The 12,562-nt window shown below is 31.7% G+C and overlaps 1 protein-coding gene across 2 annotated transcripts; it reads right to left on the bottom strand.

Annotated features, from left to right (window-relative positions):
* Positions 1–602: 602 nt before the first annotated feature.
* LOC145314727 (uncharacterized) lies at positions 603–12,546 on the bottom strand. 2 transcript variants are annotated; one of them, XM_080154770.1, is made up of 14 exons: positions 12,525–12,546; positions 11,098–11,226; positions 10,283–10,446; positions 9,342–9,459; positions 8,678–8,830; positions 7,869–8,188; positions 6,316–6,451; positions 5,665–5,735; positions 4,939–5,046; positions 4,382–4,470; positions 3,905–4,008; positions 2,548–2,631; positions 1,967–2,049; positions 603–1,360 (listed from the first exon to the last, which is right to left on the bottom strand). In XM_080154770.1, the coding sequence occupies exons 2-14, from the start codon at positions 11,219–11,221 to the stop codon at positions 803–805; spliced, it is 2,112 nt and encodes a 703-aa protein (XP_080010896.1). In that variant the 5' UTR covers positions 11,222–11,226; positions 12,525–12,546; the 3' UTR covers positions 603–802. The 2 variants fall into 2 exon arrangements, with proteins under 2 accessions (XP_080010896.1, XP_080010895.1); XM_080154769.1 differs by lacking the exon at positions 12,525–12,546 and adding an exon at positions 11,965–12,044.
* Positions 12,547–12,562: the final 16 nt, after the last annotated feature.

The following is a 12,562-nucleotide window of genomic DNA, read 5'->3' as shown; positions in this document are numbered from 1 at the left end:
TGGGCTGTTTAACCAGTAGGAGGGAGGGGTATGTGGGAAACCGTTATACCGTTTACTTTGTTATAGAACATGAGATCTAAGTAATAGTAAATCCATTGTTAACAATTAAAGAAGCAGAATATCAATTTAGAAGCCTAAAAAAATTGTATGTAAATATGTTACTAACTTGCTTTACAGGATGTTTTAACGCTTTTGACATTTTGAGCGCTTTATTATTGAGATGTGTTGCTTACATCGTATCTTGTCGTCTTATGAAACACCATTATTAACTATAAGTTGCAACCAACGGATACTCAGAGATATGACACTGGATTATAAATTGATGTACATCCCTAATGATAATTAAAAATATCACTGGTTGAAAAGTTTGGACTTTTTTATATAATGTGATTTAGATCTCATAAAAGTATATCTAAAGTTTTTAAGCCAACGAATGAGAAAGTTTGTTATTAGACTTTAGGAACCTATTTATTTTACAGTCTAATATATCCCCTCCCTAAAAGCGAAAATTAAACGAGTTATTTGATTTAATAAAGATTATTCTTTTCCTATATTCAAATGAAAATACTTAAATTAAGAAAGACATATAAAAGTAAACAATATTAATAATACATAGATTTATTTAAAAATTTTACAATGTAAATTATTTTTACATAAGAATTGAAAATTAACCAATATTTCTAATTTATTTTATAAAGTAATAAAAATTAATTTTTGATTTTAATTAGAAAATAGTACCTAAGCAAAAAAATACAATTTCAAATTATAGATATTTTTGAAAATGAGGCAGTTAAAAATCAATTTAGGTTACAATGCCAAGAGTATTTCCAAGGCCACATTTTGTCGTGTCAATATGATACTTGACATGACCATGAGATCTAAACTTCTTGCCACAACTGCCACACGGAAACGGAAACTCGTTATTATGCACCAACTTGTGCTTGTCTAAATGCGGCTTTTGCGAGAATGTCCGTTCGCAGTGCTCACATGCATATGGCCGCAGGCCGCTGTGTCCCAGTTTGTGCGCTTTCAGCGCGGCGGAGCCTTTAAATGATTTAGGGCACTCGTCGCAAACATACTTCCGTCTCTCTCTATGCGCACTATTTTTATGCTTATTCAGTTTACGTTTTGTATCGAACAATCCTTCACATAGATTACATGAGAACATAGTTTCACCGGCATGCATCCGCATGTGCATCTTCAGGTTACGTTCCTTGTCAAATTCTTTGTTGCATTCATTACAAGAGTAATGTTTGCACAGATGGTTGTCCAGCCTGTTTTGCCCGATGTAGGTACGGCCACAGCTCTCGCACTTGAACCGCTCCTTGTGCCATAGTAAATGCCCGTTGAATGATTCCTTTAATAACAAATTCAGATTAGAATACATTAAAATAAATAATCTTAAATTCTATTCTATTGATTCTTTCAGCTATTTAATTTACTAACAACTTACACGAAAAATTTTCTTTATTTAAAATGTGGCAGATAAAATCCAAAAGTATATTATTGTTTATCAAATTCAGGTAAAAAGGTGGGTCGCATCCAAAGTTTTTTAAATTTTATTTTCACAGTACTTTTTATCTTCATTTTAGGTTAAGTTAAGAGACGTAAGGGTTAGAAAATGGCCACTGCATGGGGCTAGAAGTTTTTATTTATAAAAAGACCTCTAAAATATTTCTATAATTAGCAATTCGAAAATCCGCAAAAAAAACAAGAATCCGCCTTTTTTGGGGCGGATTTTTGCGAGATCCTTAATCCGACCCAAAAAATTCGGATTGTCAACCCTAATAATTACAATAATGGGATAAAATCGGTCCAGCTATTAACGAGATCTTTGGCTACAGAAACACACACATACTATTAGACATACTATTACTTTTATATAGGGATGATTTCCATATTTAGGAGTGGCTTAATAGGTAGTAACTCCTACTCTTTTAATTGAATAATCTGAATTTAATTCCTTGATATTAAATATTTTTCCACAAATATGACAAGTCCACGAGTCCTTTTCTAAATTTCTTCCGTTGTGCCGTTTGATATGTTTTCCTGGCAAGTAACAAGATATACGAGCATATTTTATTTAAAATAAACGGCACTGTCATACAATGTACAATATTAAGAACTATTTTGAAACAAATTGAAATTAAGAAGGTGGAAGTTTTTTATTTGTTGGGTCATGGAAAGAAAACGAAGTTGCGGGTTTCATCGTATTTTCACAGTAACTTTTGAATGTTTTTTTTAGGTTAGGTTAGGTTAGGTTAAGTAAATGTTAATGATTGCCCCGCAGGGATGGAGCCCCCCGCAGTGGCTAGAAATAGGAGAAAAGCTACTGTGAAAATACGACGAAACCCTCAACTTCGTTTTCTTTCCATGATCCCATTTGTTTGTTTATTACTTTAGGTTAAGTTATATTGGGTACTTGGTAGGCAATAGTTTTACAGGTCCTTAAGGCCATAAAAATAAAAATAAATTTTTAAAGATTGAAATAAGTAAAACAATGTCGTTTTTCAAACGATATACGAATAAAAATATGCTTGTGTGTACCTAAGCTGTCTTTTCTTCCAAAAACCTTTCCACATTCATGGCAAACATATGTCTCAGGTCCGTTATGTTCCACCATATGGAGCTATATGCATTAAATTTTACGATTTTGTTTATAAAAAAAGAAATATCATCTAAGGCGTAAGTAAATATTATTATAAAGAACTACGAATATAACAATGATTATACAGGGTGTCCCTCGTAAACTGGTTTTTTTGAAACGCTTATTACTCCCTTAATATTTCAACTATCTTAGTAAAATAAAAAGTATTTGGCAGCCTACTACTGACCATTTAATGATATAGTGATGAAAAATCCGCAAAGTTAACAGAAAAAAATCTACAAGGTAATACATAACATGCTGATTTTAGTCATTATAAGACTAATCCACAAGAAAAATATGCCTTAGTTAACTTTTAAAGCAGCCGGTGGTCAAACGGTGGATCACAAAGACTTACTCCAGACATTATAAGAACTGGCATTGTAGTCTAATTAAAATATCTGGTATATTTCAGGTTCTTGTGTGCATTTAAAGCGAGCTCACATGGAAAATTAACAAAGAAGATCAATATTATGCCTATTTTTACATGTTGTTTACTTATATTACACTTCAGATTCTTGAATATTGAGAATTTCTGGTATTTTATGTCAAGTCTGTTCTATTTTTGTGCTTAGAAAGTCTAAGCGACCAGCTGTTTGGACCCTAACTAATCTTAAAGTTCACAAAGCAAATATTTTCTTGTGGGTTAGTCTACATTCAATAAAATGAACCTCTTATGTAATACCTCGTAGATTTTTTCCTGTTTATTTTGTGGATTTTTCATCATTACTCCATAAAATGGTCAGTAGTAGGCTGCCAAATACTTTTTATTTTACTACGATAGCTCAAATATTAAGGGAGAAATAAGCGTTTAAAAAAAAACAGTTTATGAGGGACACCCTGTATGTATGTAATATACGTAGATATTATGACAAGGGGAAAAATTATCGTCAATTTGTCACTTACATGGACAATGGACATCATTTATTGGTCAATTTGTTCATTCAGATAGAGGGAAGGGGATGGGGTAAAGAGGGTGGATGGGGGGTAACGTTATTATGAGTTTCACTTTATTAGAGTGCATGATTATCTGGTGCTAGATCCAAGTAATAATAAATCCATTGATATAACCTAATTCCAAATCGACTTAAAAATCACAATACTTAAGTCAAATTAATAGGATAATTATATCATGCCTATTTTAAGATAGCCAAAATTTAGAAACGAACATACGATTAGTGTTATGAACAGACAAATGCTGAATGTATAAAAGATTCGCTTTTAAAATAGTTTTTAAAGACACAAATCGTAACTGTTCCTTGAGGCTCTTGATTGAGGTAAATTTCTCATCACAAATCTCACAAGAACATCCATTGTGTTTGATCATATGATTGTTGAGCAGGGATTGCTTTGTAAACACCTTTGATAACAGTTGAGGAATAAAAATGACTTTCTGTAGATTAAAAAAATTTTTTTTTTAAGTAATTTAAATATTAAATAGAAGCATTAAAGGAGAGGAAAATGGAAGATAAATTGATGTATATCCCCAATGATGAAAAGCAAAATTACCCCTTCAGTAGATTAAAATTATTGAAAAGTTAAAACCAACCAATTAAGATTTAGAAAAAGTACCCAAAATTGTTCAGCAATTATTCATTTGGGTACTAGTTTAACCTATAGAACAATGCCCCTCCACCCTGAAAGTTAAGAAATACCAAAGAATTCATCTCAATTTTTAACCCTTTATAAGTATTTTTTTAAAAAGGGGCAAAAATTGTCATATTTATTCTTTCCTTTTTGCAAAGCGAACAGGGAAGCTTTTCTGGTACCAAGGATTCTATACTCTGACTGTCTGTATGTGTACTAATATGAATCATCATATCTTCCTAAATATAATAATAATTACCCAGGTACAAGATACTAGAGATTCTATACTCTGACTGTCTGTATGTGTACTAATATGAATCATCATATCTTCCTAAATATAATAATAATTACCCAGGTACAAGATACTAGAGATTCTATACTCTGACTGTCTGTATGTGTACTAATATGAATCATCATATCTTCCTAAATATAATAATAATTACCCAGGTACAAGATACTAGAGATTCTATACTCTGACTATCTGTATGTGTACTAATATGAATCATCATATCTTCCTAAATATAATAATAATTACCCAGGTACAAGATACTAGAGATTCTATACTCTGACTATCTGTGTGTGTACTAATATGTATCATCATATCTTCCTAAATATAATAATAATTACCCAGGTACAAGGTACAGCCCAATGTCCTCTCCCTCCCTGGTATGTGTACTAATAAAATATCCCCTTGCTCCCAGAATTACCTCTGAGGTAAACTCCTGGTGGCACTTTTGACAAACATAAGGATCATCGTCGTAATTCACTTTTCTCTTTTTCCGTCGCTTTGTGGGCACTCCATTCTCAGATTTAATCTAAAATAATTGATAATTTGCTAAGTTAGTTAACATGGGTATGTAATTAATATTCTTTGACTTTCGACGGTTGTATCCCATCCATATACATATTTTGAGGAACAAGGATGACAACATACTAAAAAGCGAAGCTCTCAAACAGTAGGTCAAACTAACATTAACACTTGTAGAGTGTCAGAACTTTATAATCAGAACATAAATTTATAAAAGTCGAAACAAAATTGTAAGTAAATTTGTTGAAAAACTGCTTAAATACAGCACATTTACATTTTTAGGACTTATACTAAAGAGATGCTTTGCTTATAACATTATACTTTGTTGCCTTGGAAAAATTATTCCAAAAATCAGATCAATGTTTAAAATGGACGTACTGACATTCTGATACGATGATAGAGTTGCTAGCTACGGTTTCCAAATAGTACCTGACTACTAACAGAAATCACCATGCAAAGTTTGAAATCGATGGGACAATTCTAACATGCCAAAATTAACGAAGAAGGCTATCTGTTCTGGACGTACTGACGGACAGACGCAGGGATCGAACCTAATTATAGAAAGCTTCGATTTTAAAAACTATTTTAGTCGAGTCAACACACAACATGAACTTTATAGTCTAACCTTTTTAGCTACTGGTTGATTACTAGTTTGGTCCTCTAACTCGAGGGGAAGCTCTTCTTTTACATCAGGATCTGATATTAGGAATATTTGTGTTATAATCGAACAGAGGTTGATTCTTAAAAAACTTATTAGCTCATTGCCTTACTAAAATTAGGGAGGCTCGTTAAAAATCTACAAAAATTAAACAGAATCTTATGAATGTTAATAAACCTTTACGAGTTTATATAATTTTTGTAGATTTTTTATGCGATTTTGGAGGATTTTTCATAAAATTTTTTAGCGAGCCTCAATAATTTTAGTAAGGCAGTGAGCCAAAGTTTTTTAAGAATCCACCTCAGAATTGCAAGTGCTAAATGCAAAAAATGGTACTTTCCTTAAAAGCATAGAAACACCCCTCTTTTTATTTAAAAAAAAAATTGAAAATGAGATAGGAATTACTTCAGGGGCTACACTACTTATTTTTCAATTATTTTTGATTATCCTTTAAAATCTCGTTAACAAGGGGCTCCAATTGAGTTTTACATTTATGGATAACTTGGGTTTTAGTATATTTTTCCTTTTTTCTCTCTACCCTTTCCAATAAAGAGCCCCTAGATGCTAATAGTGCAGCCGCTATATTATAAGAATTAAAATCTAAAAATACAAATAAACCTGTATTATCATCTCTATTGTCATGATCATTATCAAAATCTTCGTCATTATTCTCCTCCTCCATGAGCAAGGCAAGGTTTTCTTCATTCCAATAAGGTTTGCTCTTTTCTTTGGGCGTTTTTATTTTTTCAACCTGTTTATGAACCCTATAAGTATTAATTCTAGGCTTTAGATAAGTAACCTTTATAGATCGAATAAAAATTATGAAAATAGGCAAAAACTTACACAAAAAAATACGTTACAAAAGTTAACATTTACAATAAAATCTGAAAAACAAAATCATAGAAGAGCCATATAAAATATATTTTAAAGAGAAAACAAGGATGACAACATCCATAAGTAGCGAAGCACAAAAAATCGTAAATGGGAATACGTACAGGTAGATTTAAAAGGTTTTTACTAAAATCAAGAATAGATTTATTGGATAAAATAAACATGAAACCTTGTTTTATTTTGTATGATGATGATGGTCAAAGTAAATTATATTAAAGATGCTCATAACAATGGGAAAAATTATTTTGATACTGATATCCCATAAAAGTTTGAAAATTGGATCAAAATAGACAAAGATATGGGGAAATATGTAAAACATATAAAAATAGCCAAAAACCTGATAAAAGGCAGTCTGGCCACCATGGTTGTTTACTTAAAACGACAAAAAATTATTTTTTAAATCCTTAACTTAAAAAATTGGGAAAATCGGACCATATATACTGAAGATATGGAAAAAAGTGAAAAATATATAAAAAATAGCCTAAAACCTGCCAAAAAGGCAGTCTGGCCGTCATGGTTATTTTCTTTAAAAGACAGGAAATTTAATTTTGATATCTATAACTGAAAAATTTTTGAAAATCGGACTATAAACACTGAAGATATGGAGAAAAATGTTAAAAATATAAAAAAAACAGCCTAAAACCTGCTAAAAAGGCAGTCCGGCCATCATGGTTGTTTTCTTTAAAAGACGGGAAATTTAATTTTGATATCTATAACTGAAAAAATTTTGAAAATCGGACCATAAACACTGAAGATATGGAGAAAAATGTGAAAAATATAAAAATAGCCTAAAACCTGCTAAAAAGGCAGTCTGGCCTTTATAGTTGTGTCTTTAAACGACGGGAAATTTAATTTTGATATCTGTAACTGAAAAAATTTTGAAAATCGGATCATAAACACTGGAGATATGGAGAAAAATGTGAAAAATATAAAAATAGCCCAAAACCTGCTAAAAATCGGTCCGACCGCCAATGATGTTTTATAGTTAATTGTGCTCCTTAATGGTGGGAATGTTGTCAAAAAATTTCAGCATTCTATCTTTTATAGGAGCTGAGTAAATCCCATTTCCCCCATAGCGTTACAGACTGACGGACTGACGGACTGACGGACGGACGGACGGACAAAGTGAATTATAGAGTAGCTTCGCTACTAAAAATTTGAAGAATTCCATACAATATTGGGATAGATTTTTTTTATTCTATTAGGTAGGTATTTGAACATAAATTAATTTAAATGTTTTTTTTGGATAAAAATTTAAAAATAAATAGGTGTCATTCCTGATCAGATAAGAAATCCTCTTTGATTTTAGGTTCTTGCTCACAAGAAATTGTATTTTGTTTATCATCCTCACTTTTCACTTTCATAAGATCAATAGTTTCAGATTCTTGGATGCTTAGCTCTTGCAGGAAGATTGGAATGTATTTGAAAACTTCTTTCTGAATATCTTTTAGGGTAACATTGTTTATCAACTGATGACCAAATGCTTGGTTTACTTTGCTGGGAAGTCGGTTGTCAATTTTTTCAAGGCACCAAATGACAATGACATCCTCAAATGTTGGAGAGAGGATTTCGTTCTGCTCCAAATGGAAGTCTGGAAGACCTGTAAATAAAAATATATCTTATTACAGGCTAGTTTTGAGATAGCTTCTTTAATTTCATATTGTATTTGTTACATAACTAGGCCAATTAGGCTCAAAAGTGGTGCAAACATACCTACCTAATAACATTGATTTATAAAAATTAAATCACGATTTAAATGTTATCAAAACATCCGTCAATAAGTAAATATGCACTAAGAATTTTTTATGTTAAATGTTTATGAAAAAATGAAGAAATACAGTTCTGAATACATTTTTTTTCTCTGTTTTCCCCTCCTAAAAAACGAGAAAAATTTGTTGAAGGGGGAAAAATGAAAAAAATAAAGAGTAGGTACTGAAAACACTTTTCCATTTTTTTCCCTCTTAGGGGGAAAAACCAGAAGGGAAAAAGAATAAATCTTGTCAGAATATACACCCCTGTTATCTTTCAGCATCAGGTCTTTAGATGGAAATTGCAAGTAGTAGCTGCGTGTCTAAAAAATCTAAATTACCTTTTACAAAATCACCCTTCTTCTTCAAATTGGAACACACTTGAGATCTTAACGTTTTATAAAAGCTATTATAATCTAAACAAGCTTTGAACCTGATGTCACCAAGTTGTAAAATATTTGAGTTTTTAGTTTCATTGCACTGTTGACTGAGATCTATGTGGAAATACAATACAATCAAATTAACATCTAGTTTTTAATCGTCTGCTATGAAATATGATGTTTCTACCAGGGTTCTAAAGGGATAAGACGATGGCCGATAAATTGATGTACATACCTTATGATAATACACAAAATTACCCATTTTGTAGATTACAATTAGTGGCTAAAACGTTTGGACACTCACCTTAATAAACCAACTCAAAAGAGTCCAAATAAGAAAACGTTATTATAAAACTTTGGGACTAGTGTAATAAATATCCCAATGTCCCCTTCCTCCCTTTGTTTCTACATTGTTTCTCTAGAACATTGGCGTCCAAACGACCCATCAGTAAAATTAAAAAATAAAGAAAAATCAACGGACTTTAAAAATATAATAAAGTACCTAAATTAAAATTTAATAAAGTTTGTAAAGCATATATTATAACTTTTTACAAATTACCTATAAAAATTCTCTAAAATGTTTCTTCTAATAGGCCTAATTAAATTGAGTGTATTGTAAAGAAACCTGAGATCAATTGAATAATAGAGTCAATACTTGAGCATTCATTGCTGATTTTAGTTGTATCACAATTCTTTACCAAATTGCAGATTATTTTTAACATTTCTGATAACTGGATATTCCTGTAAAATGGCAATTTTAGTAAAGAGGACTATCCACGAACCAGAGCAAGTGATTCTAAGCATCTTCCAGCATTGACCCATAGTATTTTTTTAGTAAATATACTAGGTTTATGTTTAATATTTGCTTTATCGACTAAAGAGTTAGGTTTCACCATGGTTATATATGAAAAAATATTTGAAATGTAAAGCAATTTTTAAAGCAATAACATCAAATGCTTTGTTGAGTTCATTGGACAAAATAAAATAACACTGCAGAAAAGCATCAAATGTTGTAAATTGCAAAAGAACATTAATTAAACTGTTTACAAGTTACCAACCCTTTTTCTAAATATGCATTTTTAATCACAATAATATACTTTTGTCTTAAAGATTTTAAACAACAGTTTGAACTCATCAAAACATTCGATGATATTGCACCAAACAATGCTTAACATTTCAAAGTTTTTTTCATATAAAACCATGGTGAAACCTAACTTTTTAGTCGATATAGCAAATATTAAACATAAACCTAGTATATTTACTAAAAAAATACTATGGGTCAATGCTGAAAGATGCTTAGAATCTTTTGCTCTTGTTCGTGGATAGTCCTCTTTCACGAACTTTGTCTGGAAGTCCTAACTCTGCATGTCACCTGTTGGCAAAGGTATTCCACTATTAAATCCTGAGTATTTATGATACGCACCTGACATAGCAGCAGTATGTACTATTTTTCAACTTCCTTAGTATAGCACTTTGTGGTGCAAACTCAAACCAAACACCTCATGACAGCAACCCAACGTTTTAAATCTTGAATTTATTGATCAAAGTATCAAAATTGCCATTCCTAATACTGATAATTGAATTTCTTATAGAATCATTATCTTCAAAATTTTCAAGCGGATTAACATCAAAGAGTTTGTTTTGTAGTTCTTTGTCCTCGCGGTGGAGAGTTTGGATCCGTTGGTTGTTTCCAGTCAAGTGTAATGGCAACCACTCGGCATACAGACCACCTTAGATAAAGTTAAATGATGTTCTTTTTTCGGGGTGGAGCCTATTTGATCTAAAGGTGACAAAACCAAAACTGACCTAACTTAACCTATACTATTCCTATTCTAACATATGCATTTTTTTATGTTTGCAGTTTTATCTTCGCCTTTATTTGTTTGCATAGAAAGGAAAAGTTAGGGGGCAAAAATATAGCCTCAACCCTACCCAGAAGCTATGGAAAACATCTTCCCAAAAATAGAGAACTTAATCGGTTCAGTAGTTCTTGAGATCTTCACAGGAAGACAAAAAAAACTTATTAATTCAAATAGAAAGTACAATACTTTATATGAATACTAACGGCTACGCCCCCTAGAGGCCTCTAGGGGCACTTGAGGAGGAAGGATTCGAATTTGATAACCCAATTTCTTATTTTAGATTTTAAAAGTAAAAAAAAATATTTTGGGGGTGGTAATTTTTTTTTTGGGGGGGGGGGGGAGTGGGTATTTTTCATTTATGGGGGGTTGGGGGTGTCCCACCCCCCAAGAAAATAGTTATAAACCTTCCCGGGACCTATGAGCAGCTACCATATGTCTAAATTAACAAAAAGAGCTAACTGTTAAAGACGGACGGATCGACCCTAATTATAGAAAAGCTTTACTTTTAAAACTTCATACCTGGTAAAAATACTGGATAGTTATCAAACTGGCTGAGGTATGACAAAAGATTTTGTTTCCAAGCTTTGAGCTGACTGAGGGAGGGAACACAATATAGATCCAGAGGCTCAGGAGCTTCCATCATTTAGCCTACAATCAGATTTAGTATAAGAAAAAAGAAATCAAATATTTTAAACTAAATCTTATAGGTAAACTAATTAACTTTTAACCAGCGGCCGCGCTCCTAGCATATAAGAGCTCTATAATAGCCTAAAACGAAATTTAAATATACGAACTAAATAGTCTAAAACCCTCAAGGAATCTATAAGAAGTTTCCACAAAACGGAGACCTCAATCGGTTCAGTAGTAATCAAAATCTTAGGCTATAGACAAAAAAACCTTACATCTTTTTATAATAGGATAAGAAAACAATGCTCTGAACAGTAGGATGCACAGGGTTTTACATGGGGATGCTCAAAGTGCACTAACCCCCTTGAACCAAAAATGAGGGTTTGGATTAGTCAACAAGAGGGGCGGCGATAAATTATTGTCAATGGGTTGGAAATCTAGGGGAGAGTATCCACCCCATTAATTTTGCCCCATTCTGCACGCCTCTAGAACTATGGGGTACCTATACAAAATACTAGCGGCTACGCCCCCTAAAGGCCTCTAGGAGCACTTGAGGAGTGGGGGGTGTAGGGAAGAGTTTTTATTTAAATTTATAAAGAAAATGTAAAGAAGAATTTTCAGGTTGGGGAGAAATCGACCACATTCCCCCCCCCCCCCCATTTTTAATTTAAATTTTTGTTTTAAAGACAGACATCCTGTTGATTTATTATAAGGATTTTTTTTTTAAATTTGCTACCTAATAAGATTAATTATACTTACTTTTACAAATATTTGCTTTATACTAGAGCAAATTTAAATACCTATACATTTTAGATTTGTAGTTCATCTGTAATTTTAGTTTAATAATTTCTAAAGTTATTTTTAAATTATGTATTTTGACTTAAAAATGACACATTTTTTATTACTAATTCTGTTTCATTGGTGGTTTTATGCTTTTTAATCCCAAATTGAAGTCTTTAGTGGGATTATTTATTATCTATATATGCACTGCACTTATTAAAATACTTTTCATTTAGTTTAAACTTATGGTTAGCTTAAAGCCTATATTTCCATGGAGAGAGGGGACATTAGAATGTAAAATAGTCTAGTACCCAAAGTTTTCTATGTTTCCATATTCGTTAGCTTAAAAACTTTGGTAATATTAAATTTTAGAGGGATGTGCAAATATTTAGTCAAAACTTTTCAACCAATAATCTTAATATAGAAAAGGGGTAATACTATTTATCATCATTAGGAGTGTGCATCAGTTTATTGTCCATTGTCTTATCCCTTAAAATCCCTAAATCAATTGAAACATCTATATTAAATAATAAATTAACCTGTTTATTTACATTTGCGGACTTATTCTCAAATGCCG

Source organism: Acartia tonsa, chromosome 3 (assembly GCF_053477335.1).
Source record: "Acartia tonsa isolate MP-2025a chromosome 3, ASM5347733v1, whole genome shotgun sequence".
In the NCBI taxonomy this organism is placed as follows: Eukaryota; Metazoa; Arthropoda; class Copepoda; order Calanoida; family Acartiidae; genus Acartia; species Acartia tonsa.
This window is presented reverse-complemented; position numbering and strand designations above follow the sequence as displayed.